This window comes from Micromys minutus, assembly GCF_963924665.1.
Source record: "Micromys minutus genome assembly, chromosome: 17".
Taxonomy (NCBI): domain Eukaryota; kingdom Metazoa; phylum Chordata; class Mammalia; order Rodentia; family Muridae; genus Micromys; species Micromys minutus.
In genome coordinates, this window is record NC_137952.1 from 37264769 (window position 1) to 37285031 (window position 20263).

Here is a 20263-nt window from a genome sequence, read left to right on the forward strand (position 1 = left end):
CCCTTAAGCTCTTCTTCGGGCCAACTCCTAAAGCTGTCCCTAGGGCACTTCCCTTTGCTTCAGGTCCCAGTGGCAATGACAGGAAGCAGGAGCTCTATGGACCAGGCTGCCTGGAGAGCTGACCCTCTAGGATCAGCCCCTTTCCCTGCTCCCAGCTTTGGCGCTGGGTAAACGAGAGCCATGTGATGCACACCTCATGCCCACTCAGGCTCTTCCGGATTTAACTAGATCTGCCAGTGTCCTTAGTGTTGTGCCGATTGCTCTCCCTGCTGGTGATGTATAAAGTGGGACTGAGGGGCAGACCATGGAGCTTGTAAAGAGCTGACCAACCTGTGCAGGCCCTGTGCCAACCGAAGCCTTCCCAGGTGGTTGGAGTAGCGAAGTAAGGTGCCTCTTACCTATTAACCTTCTACTGTGAGAACAGATCAGGAGTTCCTGGCTAGCTTCTGTTACATAGCAAAAAAAAAAAAAAAAAATTTTAAAGATTTATTTAATTTTATGTAAGTACACTGTTGCTCTCCTCAGACACACCATAAAAGGGCATCAGATCTCATTACAGATGGTTGTGAGTCACCATGTGGTTGCTGGGATTTGAACTCAGGATCTCTGGAAGAACATCTTAACCTTTAATGGCTGAGCCATCTCTCCAACCCCAGTTACATAGCAAATTTAAGGCCAGCCTGGACTACATGACATACTATTAAAACAACAACAAACCCCACCCCCCCCAAAGAAAACAGAGAAAAAAAAAAGGTGGAGGGAGTGGGGGTGTGAGCCCACTCTGAGCCTTGGAAGAGAGGAGTGTGTGTGTGTTTAGCTTTTCTTTTGGACAGTCAATTTTGTGTGCCTTGTCTCCAGCTCTTGTATGTCTCCTCAAATGTATAAGCCAAGGTGGGTAACTGTGTGGTGTGAGTTTCCCTCTGAGAGTGTGCTGGGAGCTCCAGTGTGAGCCTCAAGAGCTCCTCTCTCAGCACTCTTAGCCAGGAACACCAAAGCCAGACTGAGAAAGTCACCAGTACCCGGGCTTCCATCTTCCAAAGCCACACCAGGGACACTGGGGGACAGGTAGAGACAGAGACAGCTTGTTGAGTGACAGTTTATTGGTCCTTAGCATTACATCTTAATCTCCAAGTGAAATTCACAGACACAACTGCAGATAAAAACATGTAAAATAATATAAAAATAAATTGAAAGCTACTTTTATATATTTACTAAATTAAGTAGTGTAATAAATACTATAATAAGCAAAAAGCTTCAATCACACAATTCGGTTTCACTGAAGTTATAGTAGTGTTTGTAAATATGAATTTTAAAATTTAAGTTACAAATATTAAAGCATTGAAAAACCAGTATAAAAGTGAATTTTGGCTGTAAGTGAGCTCTTCATTAGTATTTGAAGGTGTGGGACAATGAGAAAGCCACTTCCCACCTATATTTTGAGGTACAGCTATCCGACTAGTCAGCAGCATGGCTGGAATACTTAACAGTTTATAGTCTTTGAATTGAACTTTTTCCCTTTTGAGAAGCCAGAGCTTATTACTGTGCAAAATTTCTCCAAAATCCTAACAGGATTTAGGAGGGACATTTTTATTGATCACAGCCCGAAGGGCTAGTGTGTAGGCCTCAGGTCAGAGAGCCTGAGGCCTTGGTTGGGCTAACTTGTCTCCAATATTTGCTTTCTTTTCTCCCTCCAGTCAACAAGGGGAAATTCGGCAGGAAAACAAAACAGCCCATAACTTCAGTGACTGCACCACTATCACACTCATTCTGTGATAAAAACTGAAGCTGCTAACAGGAAAGCTGGTAGAAAGCATGTAAGCCCCTGGAGGGCTTCTGCCTGTCCTGGAAGCTGATCCCTAAAATCCTTGCTGGGTCCCCTATACCCACTTCTAAGATTAGAGGCTAAGACTATCATAGCTTTGCCTCTGGAGATAGCCTCAGACCACACACTCTGACCCAGAGGATTCGGTGGATGTTAAAACCCACATCAAAGTCAAGGGACCTGCAGGTCATAGGGACGGCACAGGAGCGAGCAGACCCCTCTCCTAGTCCTCAGAACTCACTGTGTGGTGGCTGCCGCCCAGACTTCTGAGCAGGCGAGGGAGCACCCATGGAGGCTTCCGCTAGCTTGCCCTCTTGGCTTAGAAACTGCTGAGCGTTCCTTCTGCCTTTTCTTCAACCACAGTTTTATATTCAAGTTGAGGTAATCAGGTTTCCCTCTGAGGAGGACTGGGGGCGGTGGGGACAGGTTGGTGAAAGCACATGTCTGTGGACAGGGTCAGAAACCGGGTTCACCATGTAGCACAGCCCCAACCCCTCTTTAAAAACTTTTCTGTGCAGCAGCCAGACTGCCAGGCCAAAGCAGCCAGAGCTCTTAATCTAGAGCTTTCACTGAAAACTTCACAGTAACCCGCAGGAAATGAACTGGCCTGTGGTTCTCCCCCCACCCCCAAAGGAAGTAAGATAACTTGTGGTCCCCTTTCCCTTTTCTAAGGCTGCTGGCTCAAAGTTTAGTTTTTAAAAAGAGCTTGGTGAAGATAAAGGGAGCTATAATAACTCATTGCTTATTAATCAATTGCACTTAAGATCTATGTTATTGGCCCCCAGCCAGAAGTCAGGGACTCCCAGCCTAGAGCTCAACAGGAGGGTCCTGGCACCACTGTGTTTTGGAGCTGGGGTTGGAGCATATAGGCCTGAGTCTCACAAGCTTTTCTTAATGCAAGAATTTCTTACCCAATGGGACTTGTAATTTGGTTTGTTCAGTTTCCAATGTTTTTGTCCTAACACAATGTTTTTGTCCTAACACAAGTATATTTTATTGACAAGTCCTTGATTACTACTTTGCTATTTGCCCAAAGAGTGCTGCGTTACCAGGCACACAGACCTATATGCTCCACCTTACATCTCCTCTGTGCCAGGGCCCTTTCTCCAAAACCTCTCTACATTACAGAATTCTATGCTGGTTTTACTATGTGCTTCTTCCTAAGGCATGCAAAAAGTACATGAAACTGAGAAAACGTTTATAGTCCAAGCAGCAGAGGCACTCGTCCTAGCTGACGTCACCTTTAGTGACCTTATTCTTCACAGTACTCAGGAAGGTCGGTCTTGGGAATGTAAATTGGTTTACCTTTGCTGTGCAGTCCAACCTAAATCAAAACCACTGGAGGGACTTGTAATTTAGATATCAGAATGTTTCAAATTCCTGGTCCTGGGGAACCAAGTAAACAAATCCAGGGCCAGGGGCAGTTTTGGGAGGTTTTCTGAAATGTATTGGCTTCCAGGGCAGGGCGTGGAGAGGCTGGGTGCTAGAGATCAACAGTCCCCAAATGGTTCGACCCTGGGCCCGAGACAAACTAGTTACAAGATATCCACCTTAGCCAGGAGGCCAGGGCAGCAGGCTTGTTCTTCTTCCTGAATTAGAGAACCAAATAATGCCACAGAGGAACTCAAGGACCAGCCCCACGAGGTGCTGCTATTAGTGAAGGAGCCTTACATCTCCAAAAGCATCATATCTTACTTCCATTCATCCCACACAAGTGCTCTCATCTAGAAGGCATTGTGGATCTCTGCCTGGCCACTGCTTAGGCAACCAGGGCCCTTCTAAATCCCAGCAGCTACAATGTGCAAGCCAAAGGCTTCTCCTCAGCCTTGCATGGTATCCATCAGTCCAATGCAGTCTTTTGCCAGACCCCCGAGCTGCTGGTACCAGGGCAGTGCTAGCTGCTCATCCTGTGCCCTGCCCTCACTCAGTGGGCCACACAATGCCTTTCAGGGTGCAGAGAGAAGAGAGAATAAAGACAACATGTACTACACTGGCAGGCACAGGCCAGAGAGGACAGAGACAGCCCCTTCAGGAGGGGCCTCCAGGAAAGCTGGACACCATTCATTCATTCATCTCTGGTGGGCACGGGCCCAGCTTTCTTTAGGGCTTCTGCTCAAAGAGGTCCCGGTATTCCTGCTGCTCCAGCTCTCGGTTGTACCTCTCAATCTCCCGATTGGCCTCTTCCACATAATCATTCATGAACTGGTCCATGACTGGCATATGGTTAAGGAGGTGAGGCGTAAACCTGGAGGACAAGGGCAGCTTATCCCAGGGGATCTCGTGGGCAGGTGAGGCATAGGAAACCAAAGTATCTGCCATAATGTATCATAGCTACAGTGAGGTAGCAGCTGTCAGGAAGCCTTAGCCCTGCATTTCACCCTGTCTGTCTCTTCACACATGGGCTGCTCTAACAGCCATCTTCAATTTGTTTGTCATGACCCCAATGTTACCAATGCTGCCTTCAAACCACACTTCACAAAGTAACCATTACAACTGCTCAACAAAGGGCAGATTTAACACCAACTGTGTGCCTGTGGGGTTTGTCCCAATGCCCGCCCCCAGGACTGCAGACCCTGTCTGCTCCTAGAGTACAGCTCTAGGTCCTAGCAGACACCCATTTTGCAGAAGATACTTGTATCTCCCAGATCTTCATACTAGGATCAAACTGTTTCCAAGGATACGTGGGTGAAAATCAGTCTTGTCCCCAAAGAAGTTAACAAACTGGGTGCCATTGTAAAAGTAGCCTGCAGGTAGGGGGTCCAAGTGGCGTTTCACCTGTTGGAAAAGAATCCTGTTGTATTATCTGAATTTTTTATCATTTCTTTTATTCATCCATTCATCCATCCATCCATTCATTCATTCATTCATAACAAACAAACAGAGCTGTTCATGGTGGCCCATGCCTTTAATCCCAGAACCCTGCCGTATATGGATTTCTAGGAGTTTGAAGTTAGCCTGGTCTACATGGTGAGTTCCAGGTCAGCTAACCGCATAGGTGGCTCAATAGTTAGGAGTACCAGCTGCTCTTTCAGAGGGTCCAGATTCAGTTCCAAACACACAAATGACCTGTAACCCCAGTCTCAGGGATCTCAACTTTTTCTGGCTTCTTCAGGCACCAAGCATGCTGCATAGACACTGAGACTAGTGGCAGCCCATGATGGGGCTCAGGCTGTGACTTTTGGTCTTTTGTCACAAGACCCTTGAGAAAAGGCCTCCAAAGGTTGGGAAAGGGGTTTAGGAGTCAGTCTGCTACTAGAAAGGTTCACCCAGAAAAATCTCATTTTGGCTTTAGAATCCCACAGCCGGAAGGATCAGCTCTGTCTATACAGCTTTCTTCTGTGCCTCAGCCGACTTCTGGGTGGTTCATCTTAAGCAGAGATCTTAAGCTACTTGGGCGCCTGGGCCTCCCATTATCCAGTCCTCTTACAGGGACCAGATCTTTTTCACTTCTTCCACAGGTCTCAGCAGCAGTGGCCACTCCACTCACTGAAGCTACAAGGTTAGGCTTCTTGACCAGCCTCCCCTTGTCTCCTGAGAGAAGCGAGACCACCAGGGCATCCTGCAAATAGACCCTTACTCTGGGAAACCAAGACAGTAGAACAAGTCTAGCACAAGCTAGGGCGGGGTACTCACATGGATGTTCTTGATTTCTTGCTGGGTCAGCATGCCCCTGGTTTTCAGAGCTTTCCTCTGAGGCTTCTATGCAGACATAGAGAAAATAGAAACAGACATTTCAACAGAGCTGATGGAGCACAAGGGTAGCCGAAGGCTCCAAAGTGTTTGGGGCCAGTTACATATCAAAGACCCCAGAAGAGGGAAGAGCGTATAAACTGGCTTCCATGGACATGCTATTTTGCTTTTCTATTCCTGAGGAAACTACTTTGCTACCAGAGCCCTGCAAGATAGCCAGGACCAAAGGGTAGTAGCCGAGCCCAGTGCTTTGCAGATGGGAATAATCCTGCCTCTTGGCAGATTCTCATGCACAGAAGACAACAAAGACAGGTAATTCGCAAAAGCCTGAAGTTCCAGTCTATAACATTTAAGACCTCCAAAACAGGGGTGGTGACACAAAGCTGAAATCCCTGTACTTGGGAGGCTGAAACAGGAGGACTAAAAATCTGAAGGAAGTCTGGGCTACATAGTAAGAGTCAGCCTAACCACTGCAGCTGAGACACCCAACCTCCTCAACACACCTCCTTAAACAGAAGCAAGGACAGAGGAGCTCAGCCCACAAGGCAGCCTACCGCCCTGGAAGATCATCACCAATACACAAGACCTGGGACCCAGCAATGCTACTCCTGGCGTTCCAGGATGAGCCAAACCACCAGCACTCTCTGTGCCAGGAGGTTTAGCACCCACGGCTCCTAGAGAGTCTGGGTGGAAAAACGATACAGCATTGAGGCTGGATAGATGGTTCAGCAGTTAAAAATATTGCCTTCTCTTTCAGAGGACCTGGTTTTGATTTCTAGTGCAAAAATTATGTTATCTCCAGTTCCAGGAGTTCTGGCCTCTTCTGGCCTCCACAGGTTCCAAACATGCATGTGGTACAGACATATACGTAAGCAAAGTACCCATACACATAAAATAATAAAAGCTACACTATCGCCTTTAATATCAGCGCTCTGGAGGCAGGAGGATCTCTGAGTTTGAGACCAGCCTGGTCTACAGAGTGAGTTCCAGGACAGAAAGGACTGCACAGAAAAACTCTTATCTTGGAAACAAAACAAAAAACCCAGATGGGTATGGTGGTACATGACTTTGAACCTAGTACTAGGGAGTCAAAGGCAGGTTTGGATCTCTGAGTTTGAGGCCAGCCTGGTCTACAGGATGAGTTCTAGAAGACCTTGTCCAGAAAAAAACAAAACAAAAGCCTCCCCCCATCCCACTCCGCAATACAATATTGCAATGTCTACCTGGAGTTTGTCCCCAAAGGCTTCTTCCTAATCTCAAAATGTCCCTAAAGAGTATTGGCTGAGTCTTGAGGTATAAATAGACTAGGGGGTGACAGAGGGAAGGGTGCCAGGCTCTGTAGGGTGTACTGGTCATATCCAGGCTCAGCTGTGTAGACTTTGTAAGTCACCTGCTTAGCTGACTGCCGAAGCCAGTCTTTGAGGCTGTCTTCCTTCAGGGAGCAGCCAATGAACACGAGGTAGCATTCTGGCTGCCCATTGTCTTGAGGAGTGCTTCTTGAGTTGGGGGGTGGCGTGGGTCCCTCCAAAACTGGCACAATGGTCAAGGAGTTGGTTAAAGTGTTGTGGCAGACCTCCATGGTCTTTTCCGAATCTGCACAGAGAACACATCTGTTCCTGAGACCAAATACCAAAAGAATGCTCCACGGGAACAGTGCTGGCAGAAGAACTGCCAAGATGGAAGGGCTGGGTAGAAGTTCACACTGGGTGGATGCGGGTGATCAGACACACAGTGTTAACGGGCAGAGAGATGTAGGAGGAAGGAAAGGCCAGTTAGGCAAGAGGAGAAGCTGGACCATTCCACCTGGCACCTGCATTGACAGTGACACTCAGGAAGGTGGCGGCCTCTCCTCAGGGCTCAAAGGAGGGCAAGGAGGAAGCCATGGGTGGCTCAAGGGCTGGGGTGCAGTTCTTGAGAATGTAGGAGCTATAGATGTGAGAAAAGTAACTCAAGAGCAGAGGGAAGATTCTCCACTGTGGGAAAACAGGGCTGGAGCAGGAGGTCCTTGGAGCACAGCAATGCCAGAAGGCCAGAAGACACCATGGGCTTATACCGTGGGCCCATGGCCCACACCGTGAGCTGTGAGTGAGCTCGACACCAGGACTCACCCTCTTTACCTGAGAACTTTACTTTGCCAAGGATGTGGTAGATGTTTCCAGAGAAGGGGCTTGGCTTGATGGAAGACTGGATTGCTGGTGGAGAAAAAGGACAGGGGTGTCAGCAATTGGAAGCTGAGGTCAGGCTTAGGCCAACCTAGCTGTATAGGTCAGAGCTGCTATCTCCATCCCTCCATCAAAGTGTGGCCATACACAATAGAAAATGGGCTCTGAGCCATCAAACCCCCAACTTGCTTTTAAGAAAACACCAAGGATACTGACTGAAATGAGGCCATAGGGAAGGTACAACTCTTCCATCTGGGTGAAACATGTCACAGCTCACCTTTACACTTGGCCACAAAGCGGGTTTTCTCCAGGGGACGGTCAAACCACACACAGATCTGAACCATTAGTGGAAAGACGGATCCAGCATCAAATTTACCTTCATACCTTAAAACATTTTTAAATATATAAGGACAAGTATTTTAAATTTATTTTTACTTCATTGTCAGACTCATGTATACACACAATATTGTAGTCCCTTTGCTCCCATCTCATGGGCTCAGTGGCTAGGGATTGGTGCCTTTGGATGAACAATGGGGTCATTTGTTCGCTAAGATCTGATCCCCTCTCACTAAAATATACTATTTTACTTACAACAAACCTCTCTCTCTCTCCTTTCTTTCCTCTCTCTCTTTTCTTCTTCCTCTCCCTCCTCCCCTCCCCCTTAACTAGAGTCTCATCTATCTCTGGTTGGCCTCACTTGCTTTGTAACCAGGGACTAGATGAAGCTTCTGGCCTTGAGCTCACAGATCCACCCACCTCTGCTACAAGAAAGGTGTGCCCACCACACCCGTTTGCTTGCTTTCTTTAATTTATGATTTTAATTTTCGTTTTGAAACAGGATTTTATGCAGTGTAAGCTAGGCTGAAACTTGGTGTGTAGCTGAGGGTGACCTTGAGGCTTTGAACCCCCTTCACAGACTACAAGCACACACCATATGCCTGGGTTGTATGGTGCTGGGGAGAGAACACAGCTCCAAAATGCTAGGCAGCACTCTACAACTGATGTGCACCCTCCAGCCTCCACCGCTTGCTTCTTCTTTTAAGAAAGATCTATTAATATATTATATATAAGCACACTGTAGCTGTCTTCAGACACACCAGAAGAACATTGGATCCCATTACAGATGGCTGTAAGCCACCATGTGGTTGCTGGGAATTGAACTCAGGACCTCTCAGAGCAGTCAGTGAGCCATCTTTCCAGCCCTTCTCGATTCTTCCTAGATAAGATAGAACTATCTTGTTTATACACAAGGATACACCCACTATTAAGGAAGTGTGATATGACTTCAGTCAAAGGTTTCTTCTTAAGAATATGGCTGAAAACTTCTGAGTTTTATATCAACCTGAGGTTATGTATATTTTGAGACAGGGTCTTTCTATCTTAGAACTCAAAGTGATTCTACTGCCTCTGTCTCTGAAATGCTGGGCCAGCAACCAAGGCTAAACCTTAAACTAAGTTTCTAAAAAAAAAAAAAAAACCTTTTCCCGCATGACAGGGTTTCTCTGTGTAGCCTTGGCTATCCTAGAACTTGCACAGTAGAGCAGCCTGGGATTAAAGGCGTGGGCCACCACTGCCCAGATTAAAAACCACTCTGTTTTGTTTTACAGCATAGTGAAGTGTTTAAATTCATATGATAAATGGTGGTAGAGGGGCTGTGTCTGAATAACGTGCCTGGGGAAGTGAGAACAGCAAAGATCATTTACAAAAATAGGAGAGATGAATTCTGGCCAAGTTTTAACAATTTCTCCAATTAAACCTTTCTTCTAAACCTATAAAACGGAAGTATCTATTGTATACAAAAACAAATGCAGCCAGGGTTCAATAAAACCGTCTCTGGAGTCGGAGAGATGGTAACATGTTTGCCAAACCGTTATAAGAACCCACATTTAAATCACCAGCACTCACGGAAACCACATGTGTGATGTGTGCTTGTAACCGCAGTCAAGGGGATGAGATGGGGGTGGGGGAGGTAAACACGTGTCCTAAGAGATTGCTGGCCAGCCAGCGAGCTCCAGGCTTACGGAGACACTGTCTTAAAACACAGAGAAAGCAAGACACCTGACCTTGGCTACATGCTCAGCTCCAGACAAATGCACTTGCACACACACACTTAAGTTTTCTCAGAGGGAAAGAAGAAGTGAGAGGGGGAGGGAAGGAGAGAGGAAGAGAGAGAAGATAGGTTTAGAGCTAGATATGGTGTCTCAGGCCTTAATTCTGGCACTTGGGAAGCTGAAACAAGATGGCCATCATGAGTTCAAGGCCAGCTAGGGTACACAGTGAGATATCCGCCACCCCTCTCTCTCTCTCTCTCACACACACACACACACACACACACGCACGCACACGTACACACCAAAAAGCCTGGCATAGTGGAACAAGCCTGTAATCCCAGCATTTGATAGTTGAAGGCAGGAGAGAGCAGGAAAGGTATGGGGTTCAAGACTAGCTGGGGCATGGTAGGGCTGTGTCTTCAAAGTGGGCTGTGGACTCAGATAACCTGACTGGGTTCTGGCTCTTTAAGTTACTAGTTGTGTTTCTTGGACACATTAGTGAACTTCTTGCTGCTTCTGTTATTTCATCTATAAGATGTGAACAATAATGACATTTATTATATATTATGCTGATATGAGAATAAAGAAGTCAAGACAGGCAAAGCTCTGAGGCAGTTTCCTGCCATTGTGAGAATGCTCTGGTTCTACACTACCCAGGGCTGTGGCCACCAGCCATAGGCAGCCATGATGAACTCTACAGTTTGTTTGAGTTTTACTAATTTATATGTAAGTCACATGCAGCAGCTGTGTGGCTGGTCCAGAGCAGTCTCAAAACAGTGCATGCCCCAGGGATAGCTCACCATGGTGAGCAAGGCTATGGTAGACTGTAAATGGCTCCTTCCCTCTTTCCCTGGAGAGGTCGTGGGCTGTGAGGCAGCTGTGAGAACAGTCCGGAGAGCTCATTAGCAGAAGCCTACCTCTAGATGAGGAGGCAAGAGTACTGACTACTGGGCAGAGTGCTTTTCTACCTTGGGAGTTCAAGTCTTGGTACTTGGCGCCTGCGGGATGACCCGAATGGGAACACCCAGAGAGGCTGATGTGGGGCACCGGCAGCTGAAAGGGTTACTGCCGTGTGACATGTTATCCCGTTAACACATGTGGCCCTTGTGAAGCATGTCTGCCATTCACATCTTGGCTCTCACTGCTGTAGATGAATGAGCCATCTGACTCACAGTTCTTTTAAAGCCACAACTCAGGACAGATACTTGCCAGCCGGGAAACAGTAGGTATCGAGAACGGAGCATCTGGGGACTGGAAAAACTATTTTCTGAGAGAATCAGCTCAATGTCTTCATTCCTTCAAAAACACAGAGAAGACGGGTAATCAGGACGGTCAGTGTTCACCTGTTGCACATGCATGCTTTTCCCCTGACACACTTCTAAATACTGCAATCTGCATCCTCTAAGAATAGCTTTATACAGGCAGAGGCAGGCAGATCGCTGTAAGTTTGAGGACAGCTTGGTTCCACATACACGGTGAGCTTCAGACCAGCTGGGCTACAGAGATCCTGTCTCACAACAAACAACAAAATGAAACAACAACTGCCAAAACCCAAAAAGGATACTTTCTCTTATAGGACCACAATATACTATTATCTGAAGAATCAGCATAATCAGTAATATATATGTTCTATATATAATTCTATATATAATCAGCAGTAGTAAATGTAAAATTTCAGGCCCTTTCCCTAACTGACTGAATCAGATTTTTTTTGATACAAGATCTCCTGTAGCCCAGGCTGGCCTTGAACTCACTAAATAGCTGAGGATGACCTGATCCTCTGAGCTCTCCTTTTTCAAGTGTTGAGACTGTGGACATGAGGCACCAGGCCTGTTCTGTGTGGTGCTGTCTTCGGTAACTCACAGCAGAGAGGCGCACGGCAGCAGAACGCCCTCTTACTGCCTTTGCAGTTCAATCATGTGGTCAACACAGTGCCTGCCAGATCCTAAGAATGTAAAGGTGGGGGCTGGAAAGCTGGCTCAGAACACTTGTTATTCTCACGAGGACATGAGTTTGGGTCAAGGCTCTCCTAGTGGCACACAACCATCCATAATCTTTGTTCCAGGGGATTACACGCCCTTGACTGACCTTCCCAGGACCAAGCAAGCATGTGGTGCACAGTCATGTCTCCAGCCTGCCATCTTTTGTCTCTGTATAAGAAGGGACTGGATCTAGGGTGTTGCACCTGCTGATAAGCACGCAGCACATCACTCAGTCTTTTACATGGGTGCTGAGGTTGACCTGAGGTCCCCCCTTGTATGGCAAGTACTTTACTCACTGAGGTACTTCCCTGGATACCCAAACTATTTTCTTTTAAAACATTTTTTTTTAAAGATTTACTTATTTATTTCATGTATATGAGTACACTGTCTTCAGACACTCCAGAAGAGAGCATCAGATCTCATTACAGATGGTTGTGAGCCACCATGTGGTTGCTGGGAATTGAACTCAGGACCCCTAGAAGAGCAGTCAGTGCTCTTAACCGCTGATCCATCTCTCCAGCCCCTATTTTCTTTTAAATTTATTTTTTGTGGGTTCACACCTGAAGTTGACCTCTGTTTTTCATACCTAGGCCCATAGAGATGCACCTCCCAAATGCTGCTTACGGTGTGTGCACTCATGTGGCCATGGTATGTGTGGATATTCTAGGACAGCTGTGGGAGTCACTTCTCTCCTCTGCAATGTCAATTCTAGGGATCAAACTGCCATGCTTGGTGGCAAGTCCTTTTGCCTGCTAAGTCATGCTGCCTGCCATGGCTGGTCTTATCTTAAGATAGTTCTTAGTATGTAGGCCAGGCTGGTTTGAACTTGAACTCATCTTGGCTTCTCAAATGCTGGGGATTGAGGAACATACACCATGACCAGCGCGCGCACACACACACACACACACACACACACACACACACACACACACACACACACACACACGTGTATATGTGTGTGTGTGTGTGTGTGTGTGTGTGTGTGTGTGTGTATTTATACATAAGGTACTTACATGGTTTGAAAAACTGAAACTATATAAAATACTGTATTCCTTTGAGTCTGCCAGTGCAGAAAAATCAAACTTCAACATAACAAGTGCTTTTTTCTTTTATGAATTCTGGACCAAGACCATGAAGTGAAGAGGTCATTTCTCTGTATTCCACAAGCCACTTCTCTCACACCTTAACACATGGGCCATCAGACACAGTCCTAACTTCTAGTCTGCTATACGTGAGTGACTCTGACAGAGCAAGATATCTAAAGAAGTTGGCATGGTGGTAACCGGCATCTCCGTGGTGACTTTCACGGAACGTTAGAAGTACTGCTGTATTATACAAGAGTGAAGTGGTGACTGATTTTAAGGCACAGCCTAGTAGTGAGCAGAGGCAGGAAGACTCTCTGAGTTCCAAGCCAGCCAGGGCTTTATCAAACAAACAAAACCAGCACTTTACAGGGCTGGAGAGCAGTTAAGAGCACTGGCTCCTCTTCCAGAGGACCCTGGTCCAATTCCTAGCACCCACATGGTAGGTCACAATCATCAATAACTCCAGTTCCAGACACTCGCTTCTGGCCTCCGTGGGCACCAGGCATGCAAGTAAGTGCACACACACACACACACACACACACACACACACACACGGGCACCAGGCATGCAAGTAAGTGTACAGACACACACACAAGCACCAGGCATGCAAGTAAGTGTACAGACACACACACATGGGCACCAGGCATGCAAGTAAGTGCACACACACACACACACATGGGCACCAGGCATGCATGTAAGTGTACAGACACACACATGGGCAAAACACCTGCATACATTAAAAAATATTTAACAACAAATTTTTTATATGTGTGTGCATGTTCATGTGTGTGTGTACCAGCATGCATGGGGAAGTAAGAGGACACTGTGCAGAAGTGTGTTCTGAGATTTAGTGGGAAGACCATGTGATCCAGCCAGGTGTGTCTCCAGGAAAGAAGCAGGGCACTAGAGTGAAGTCTGTACAAGCTTACCTTGTAACAATCCCATTTTCTGCAAGAATGAAGGCTGCCGTAGGATTGGCAGCCCTGATGAGGGTCTGCAGCTGAACAAGGAGAGGGTGCCGCTGCTCCATTGTGTGACTGGTAAAGACCACGTTACTCACCACACCTAAAGAATAAAACAAAAACTTATCAGCCTTCAGAATCCTGATTGGGGATGCAGGCTCATACGAACAGGGTGAACCTCTGCTCCTTCCACTGACCAGCTTTTCTTGGTCACCTCTGCCTCAACATCAACAGATCTGCCATTCTTTCTCCCCTTCTAGGAAGTGCCACATCTTAAGAGTACACGGGCTTCACGTCTTACCCGCCTCACTTCCTACTCTCATATACTTTGTTTTGTGTTTGCTTAGCTTTTGTTTTATTTTTGAATCAGGGTTTCATTTGTAGCTCTGGCTGGCTTGGAACTCACTAAGTAGAACGGAATGGCCTTTAAATAGTGATCGTTCTGCTTCTGCCTCCTGAATGCTGGGATTATAGGAATGTACCACATGGCTGGCTTTTTGCGACATGACTTTACTAAGATGCAGCTCAAACCTGCCTGGAAATCATACTGTACCCAGGGTGGCTGTGGATCCCAGCGGTCCTGACTCGGAAGCCTACATATTGGGATTATAAACTTGGGCCACCAAGCCTAGCTGCTCTTCCATTTTTCACACTCTCAAAAATGTATTGTGCATGTGTACTATAAAAGTTTGCAAGAGCCAGCTCTCTTCCATCACATGGGTAAACAGGAACTGGGTTCATCCTAACCACTAAGCCATCTATCTCACAGGCCTCCAAGCTTATCTAACCTCTTAATTCAGGTTTTGGTAGTTTCTTGGTGTTCTTGAAAGAGCTTTCCTGCATCCTTTACATTCACCCTCATCAGAAACTGGTACCATCTGGCTTCAGTAGCTCAGCCATCTACTTACCACGTACACATTAGGTGCTGACAATTATACTCAGAGTCACACAATTCTATGATCAGTGATGACACAGATATTCATACAATGACATGCTAAGAAAGGAGCCCAAGTAAGGATTTGTAGAATGGGTAGAATGACATCATTTGTAGAATGACATCACTTTTGTGTTAATATCACATCCATGTAACATGGAGAATTTGGTGCCCAGCAAAGGGATTACCCATTCTAACTTAATTATGCTTCTTCTAGATTCATACTTATTTTCACACAGCTATAAACTAAGTTTAGAAACTTCTCTCTGATGCAGGCCATTTCTGCAGTAAGATAATCTGCCTTTTTTGGGGGTGGGGGTCACAGTTTCATATAGCCCAGGATGTCCTAGAACTGAGAATGACCTCGAGGCTTTAATCCTCCTGTTTCTACCTCCTGAGTTCTGGGACTACAGGCACACACTAGTATATGGAGTGTTAGAGACCAAACCTAGAATTTCTCAAATGCCAGGTAGGCACGCTACCAACTGAAACACATCTAGAACCTCTCCAATTACATTTTTGTCAATCAGCAAAATTATTTTTTGAGATAAAGTCTCACTTTATAGCTTTCGCTGGCCTGGAACTCACTATGTAGATTAGATTGGCTTTAACTTTACAGATCACTGCCTGGCTATCCAATATTGTTTAATTAATTAGTTCTTTTTTTTAAAAAAAAGATTTATTTATTTATTTTATAAGTACACTGTCACTGTCTTCAGACACACCAGAAGAGGGCATCAGATCTCAATACAGATGGTTGTGAACCACCATGTGGTTGCTGGGATTTGAACTCAGGACCTCTGGAAGAGCAGTCAGTGCTGTTAACCACTGAACCATCTCTCCAGCCCTAATTAGTTAATTTTTTAAAGAAAGGTTTCTCTGTGTAGCCCTGACAGTCTTGAAAGTCACTCTGTTGACCAGGCTGGCTCTGAACTCAGAGATCTGCCTGTCTCCTGAGTGCTGGGATTAAAGGCATGAACCACCACTGCATGGCTAAATAATTTTTATTTATATCATTTTGTGAGAATTTCAAGCATAGCGGGTTGAAGAGATGTCTTAATGGTTAAGATCACTTGCACTTCTTGCACAGGATCCAGGTTTGGTTTCCAGTAACCATATGGTGGCTTACACTCATTAATAGGCGTGTACATGGTGCATAAACATATATACATGTTTATGTGCATATGCATGCAAGCAAAACACTAATAGAAAAAAATAAAACGACCAAGAAAACTTTGACTATTTTCATGTTACGTTTTGTTTTACATGTACTTTATGCTTATGGTAACTAGTAAGATTTCAATGCGTGCCATCAAACCTTAAAAAAAAATCAAATACTGACAAAGATATATACATATAGTTTTATGCCAAAATGCTTTTAAAAATCTGTATATGTATCTCTCTTTTTTAAAAAATAAAGTTACCCAATCAGGCTCTAAGACCTAGACACTCAGGTTGTAGCACATACCAGATGATTTTTAAGCCAATGTCACATATCAGTGTGGGCCTAAAAGTATGTGCCATCTGCCTAATTTTATTATTTTTATATTTTTAAAGACTTTTATTTATGTGTATGTGTCTGCATCAATTTATGTGCACCACGTGTATGCAGGAGCTCAGAGAAGTCATGTGTTACGACCCCGAGAACTAGAGTTATACGTTGGTAGCCACTATGTAGGTGTTAGGAACCGAACCTGGTCCCTCCAAACAAAAGCAGTAAGTTCTAGTAACTGCTGAGCCATCTCTCTAACGTCTCTTAATTTTTAAATTTATGTGAATGTGTTTGTGTGTATGAAAATAGGTGTATATATAGATCATGGAAGCCAGAAGGTGTTGTGTTTAGGGAACTATGGAAATTGTGAGCTACCACATGGATGCTGGTAACCAAACCTGGGTCCTAATAGAGGAGTAGCAGGTGCACTTAGCCACTCAACTAGCTCTCCAGCCTGTCTCATCTGCTTTAACTCCAAAGGTTCCTCACATTCCCTCTCCTCACTGCCAGTGCCAGGGAAGCCTCCAAACGAGGGCACTCTGGTGGCATCTGTGCTTTGACACCTGTGTTTGGGGAAGGCAGGGAAACACGAAACATCAAGGGCTTGCCTAGAAGGCCGGATGCCAGACACCTGTGCCTTGGTACAGACACAGGAAGCCATTGGAGCCTTTGAATACCGAGTTAAGTCGAGGTCAGAAGGCAATGCCCAAAAAGTGACACCACAGGCAAGCAGAGAGAATTCCTGGAGTATCAGTATATTCTGGATTAGCAGAAAAGGGAGTCAAGGCCTTGCAAAGTGACCAAGCACCATAGGCAGAACAGACAATGTGGTAGGCCTTGTAGTGAGGAGCCAGGAAAAGCTAGCTAAGACCTACAGGGGCCCAGAGACTGTGACATTTCCTTGGCCAAAAGAAGCAAGTTAAATGACTACAAACTTGCCCCTTCTAAGCAGTGTGTACCAGGATCACAGACATAGTCCTAGCCTGACTCCTTTCTTGCCCAGGTTGTGAGGTTTGTTAAGACGAACCTCGGCTAATGTTCTGCTTGCTACATACATACGCTATGGACTCATTTTGCAGGGGAGGATTTTAGGTCAGGAACTGGACACAGAAAGGGGACTTTACTGCACAGTGAAAAAGCAAAAGGATTATCTCTGGCATTCCTTAGCCCAGCTATGTAAACTACTACCTGCCAAGAGGAAATGCCTTCTGTGAGGCAGGTAGAGCTGTTGTTTAGCACACAGGGCAAACAGACCACAGTGAGGAGCTTCACCTTACTGGGGTCAGGAGCTTCTTTCTGCTCTGCATCAAGAGTGAACACCAATAGCCTGGAGAGATGGCTCAGGTCAAGAGCACTGACTGCTCTTCCAGAGGTCCCGAGTTCAAATCCCAGCAACCACATGGTGGCTTACAACCATCTGTAATGGGATCTGATGCCCTCTTCTGGTGTGTCTGAAGACAAGTTCTCATATATAATTAGTATATGTACTCATATATAATGAGTAAATAAATCTTTGAAAAAAACAAAAAAGAGTGAACACCAAGACTAAGATTACCAGCTAAGCTGTAAGCAGGCTGTCTAGCTTGGCCTGTTCCCAAGATCAGAGAAACAGGTTTGCTGTCTTTCAGCAGCCTAGGAATAAACGAAACACCTTTCTTTTATCTATATGCACTTCTAGAGGCAGGGAGTTAAAACATCTCCACTTTGCTTACAGTCAGCTTTATAATGAGCCCTGCTAAACATGATGTGAGCCTTTGCTATCATTAAATGCCACAGAAGATTACGCACAGAAACAGAGCCCACTTCCAAGACAGCCATTGATTCTCTAATGAGAAGGAACACAATTGATGGTTTCTATTTCCTGCCCATACAAGGTGAGCCAAGTCTGTCAGCTCAGAGTCCTCAGGCCCAGAAACAAAGGGAAGATAATTTACCAAGACACTGCAACTCCTTAGTTCCTCAGCATTCAATGGGACAAGATTTGGGTTGTGCGGCAGTATATGCCTGTAATCCAGGAAAGCAGAGGTGGGTGGATCTTATAAGGCCAGCCTGGTCTACCACTAAGTTCCAGGACAGCCAAGGATACACAAAGAGATCCTGTCTCCAGAGAGGAAAAGAATCAGTGGATGGCATCAAGCTCCTCTGCCCACACACCAGCAAGTACAAATTCTGAGACAAACTGCCGTTGAACAGTGTATCGGAAGGGACCGTTCTCTTAGCACTACCAAAAGCTAAGGGAATTCAGCCTGGCTCAGCCTAGAAGGATGGACACTAAAGAGGCTTTCTGCTTGACACAGGTTTCTGCTCTAGGTTTGTGGATAATGAAGTCAGAGCATTTCCTCAAGGCTCTCTGCCAGGGGACCTGACCACCTGTGCTTATGCTCCACAAAGAAAAATGGGAAAACATTAAGATGTGGCTTCAACACTGACAAGAAGACAGGGTCAAGGCAGGTCACCACACTTTTTTAAGCTGTTTGTTCGTGTGAGATGGGATCTCACTTTGTACCAAGGTGCCCTTGAACTTGTGACAATTCTCCTGCTTCAGGCTCCTAAGTCTGTGATTGTCAGTGTGAGCCACCAAGCCCAGGTTGGTCAGCGAGTGCTACCTGCCAAGTTAATGCTCCCTCCCTCAGCTTCCTCAGAAGTTATCGTTGTCTAGCTGGCCTTTATTTCCCAGCTGTAGATGTAGACTCTCAGATGTCCTCTATCCAGACAAGTGGCTTTCTTAGCCCACAGGCTTACTTTTCAGTGAATGACTCAGAAAAATATAACTGTTTTTTAAAGACAGGGTCTCACCTGCCAATAGGTGGTGTTGCACACCTTTAATACCAGCAGTCGGGAGGCAGAGGCAGGTGGATCTCTGTGTTCCGGGCCAACCTCGTCTACAGAGAGAGTTGCAGGATAGCCAGGACTACACAGAGAAGCTCTGCCTTGAAAACCATGAATGAATGAATGAATGAGTGAATGAATGAATAAATGCAGAAGAAAATTAGTTCTGTGACTGCTACTCTCTGACAGAAATGGCAAAAGTTTTCTCAGACTGACCTGGAACTTACTATATGTTTCCTCTAACTCAGAGAGATCCACCTGCCTCTGCCTCCTGACTTATGATGAAAGGTGTGTTAGAATGAACGCCATGTTAGAAATGACAGGTTTTTAAAAGTATCACACTCTGGCTGTCACTGCCCGAAGCCCTGACGTTCCCACTCCCTCACCTGCGATGTCTAACTGGTTATTCTAACTCAGCTTCCTTCACTTCTCACCTATCTACTCAGATATTCCTGTGAGGTCACCAGTGCACGTCACACTTGCAAAACCAATGGGTTTTGTTGTTGTTATTTTTAAATCGTTTTCCCTTGAGGTCTCTGCAACATTGAACATAACTGGATTTTCCAATCTCCTTACAATATCTGTCTGGGCCTTTTAATCATGACTTTCAAGTCCAGAACCAAGGGCCAGAAAGCCTCCCTTCTTATCTCCCGCTCCAGTGTTTTCTCCAAGTACACGGATCTGCAGCTTTCCTAACCCTCTAAACTAGAAAGCAGAATATCCTTTTCCTGAATATCTCTTTTCCAATTTATGCCCTACAACTAGTTTGTCAACAGGTACTACTAACTGAAGACCAGGTATGGTGGTCTACACCTTTAATCCCTGCAATTGGGAGGCAGAGACAGGTAGATCTCTGAGTTTGAGGTCAGCCAGGTCTACGGAGTGAGTTCTAGGACAGCCAGGCTACTCTGACTTGAAAAACCAAACCACAGCCACCAAACCCAACACATCCTGAATCTACCCGGATTAGACATTATGGATATGCCCAGGCAGCCTTCCTTTTACTCTTGCTGCTGCTGAAGGCAGGTGTGACTGTTTACACAACCACTGCACGTGGGAGGTTGAAGCAGGAGGATCAGGAGTCCAAGGCTAATTTGGGATTCACAGTAATTTGAAGCCAGGTGGGACTACGTGCGATTCTGTCTCAAAAAAGCCAAGGGGCACTGCCTCTATCTGGTATACCAAGTCCAACAAGAACATTCTTCCTCCTTAGCCTCCTGCCTGCACAGCAGCTAGCTCAGCTGTCTGCCAAGA

At 45.8% G+C, this 20263-nt stretch overlaps 1 protein-coding gene across 1 annotated transcript in view; it reads right to left on the minus strand.

Annotated features, from left to right (window-relative positions):
- Window positions 1-1094: 1094 nt before the first annotated feature.
- The window catches only part of DNAAF9 (dynein axonemal assembly factor 9), a 118109-nt gene continuing 98940 nt past the window's right edge, over window positions 1095-20263 (minus strand). The window contains exons 30-37 of the mRNA XM_080931274.1: window positions 13722-13857; window positions 10935-11021; window positions 7952-8058; window positions 7630-7704; window positions 6903-7105; window positions 5456-5521; window positions 4504-4597; window positions 1095-4035 (exon numbers count right to left, since the gene is read on the minus strand). Of these exons, the coding sequence (XP_080787400.1) occupies window positions 3923-4035; window positions 4504-4597; window positions 5456-5521; window positions 6903-7105; window positions 7630-7704; window positions 7952-8058; window positions 10935-11021; window positions 13722-13857 (881 nt within the window). The 3' untranslated portion in view covers window positions 1095-3922. The remainder of the gene's footprint in view (window positions 4036-4503; window positions 4598-5455; window positions 5522-6902; window positions 7106-7629; window positions 7705-7951; window positions 8059-10934; window positions 11022-13721; window positions 13858-20263) is intronic.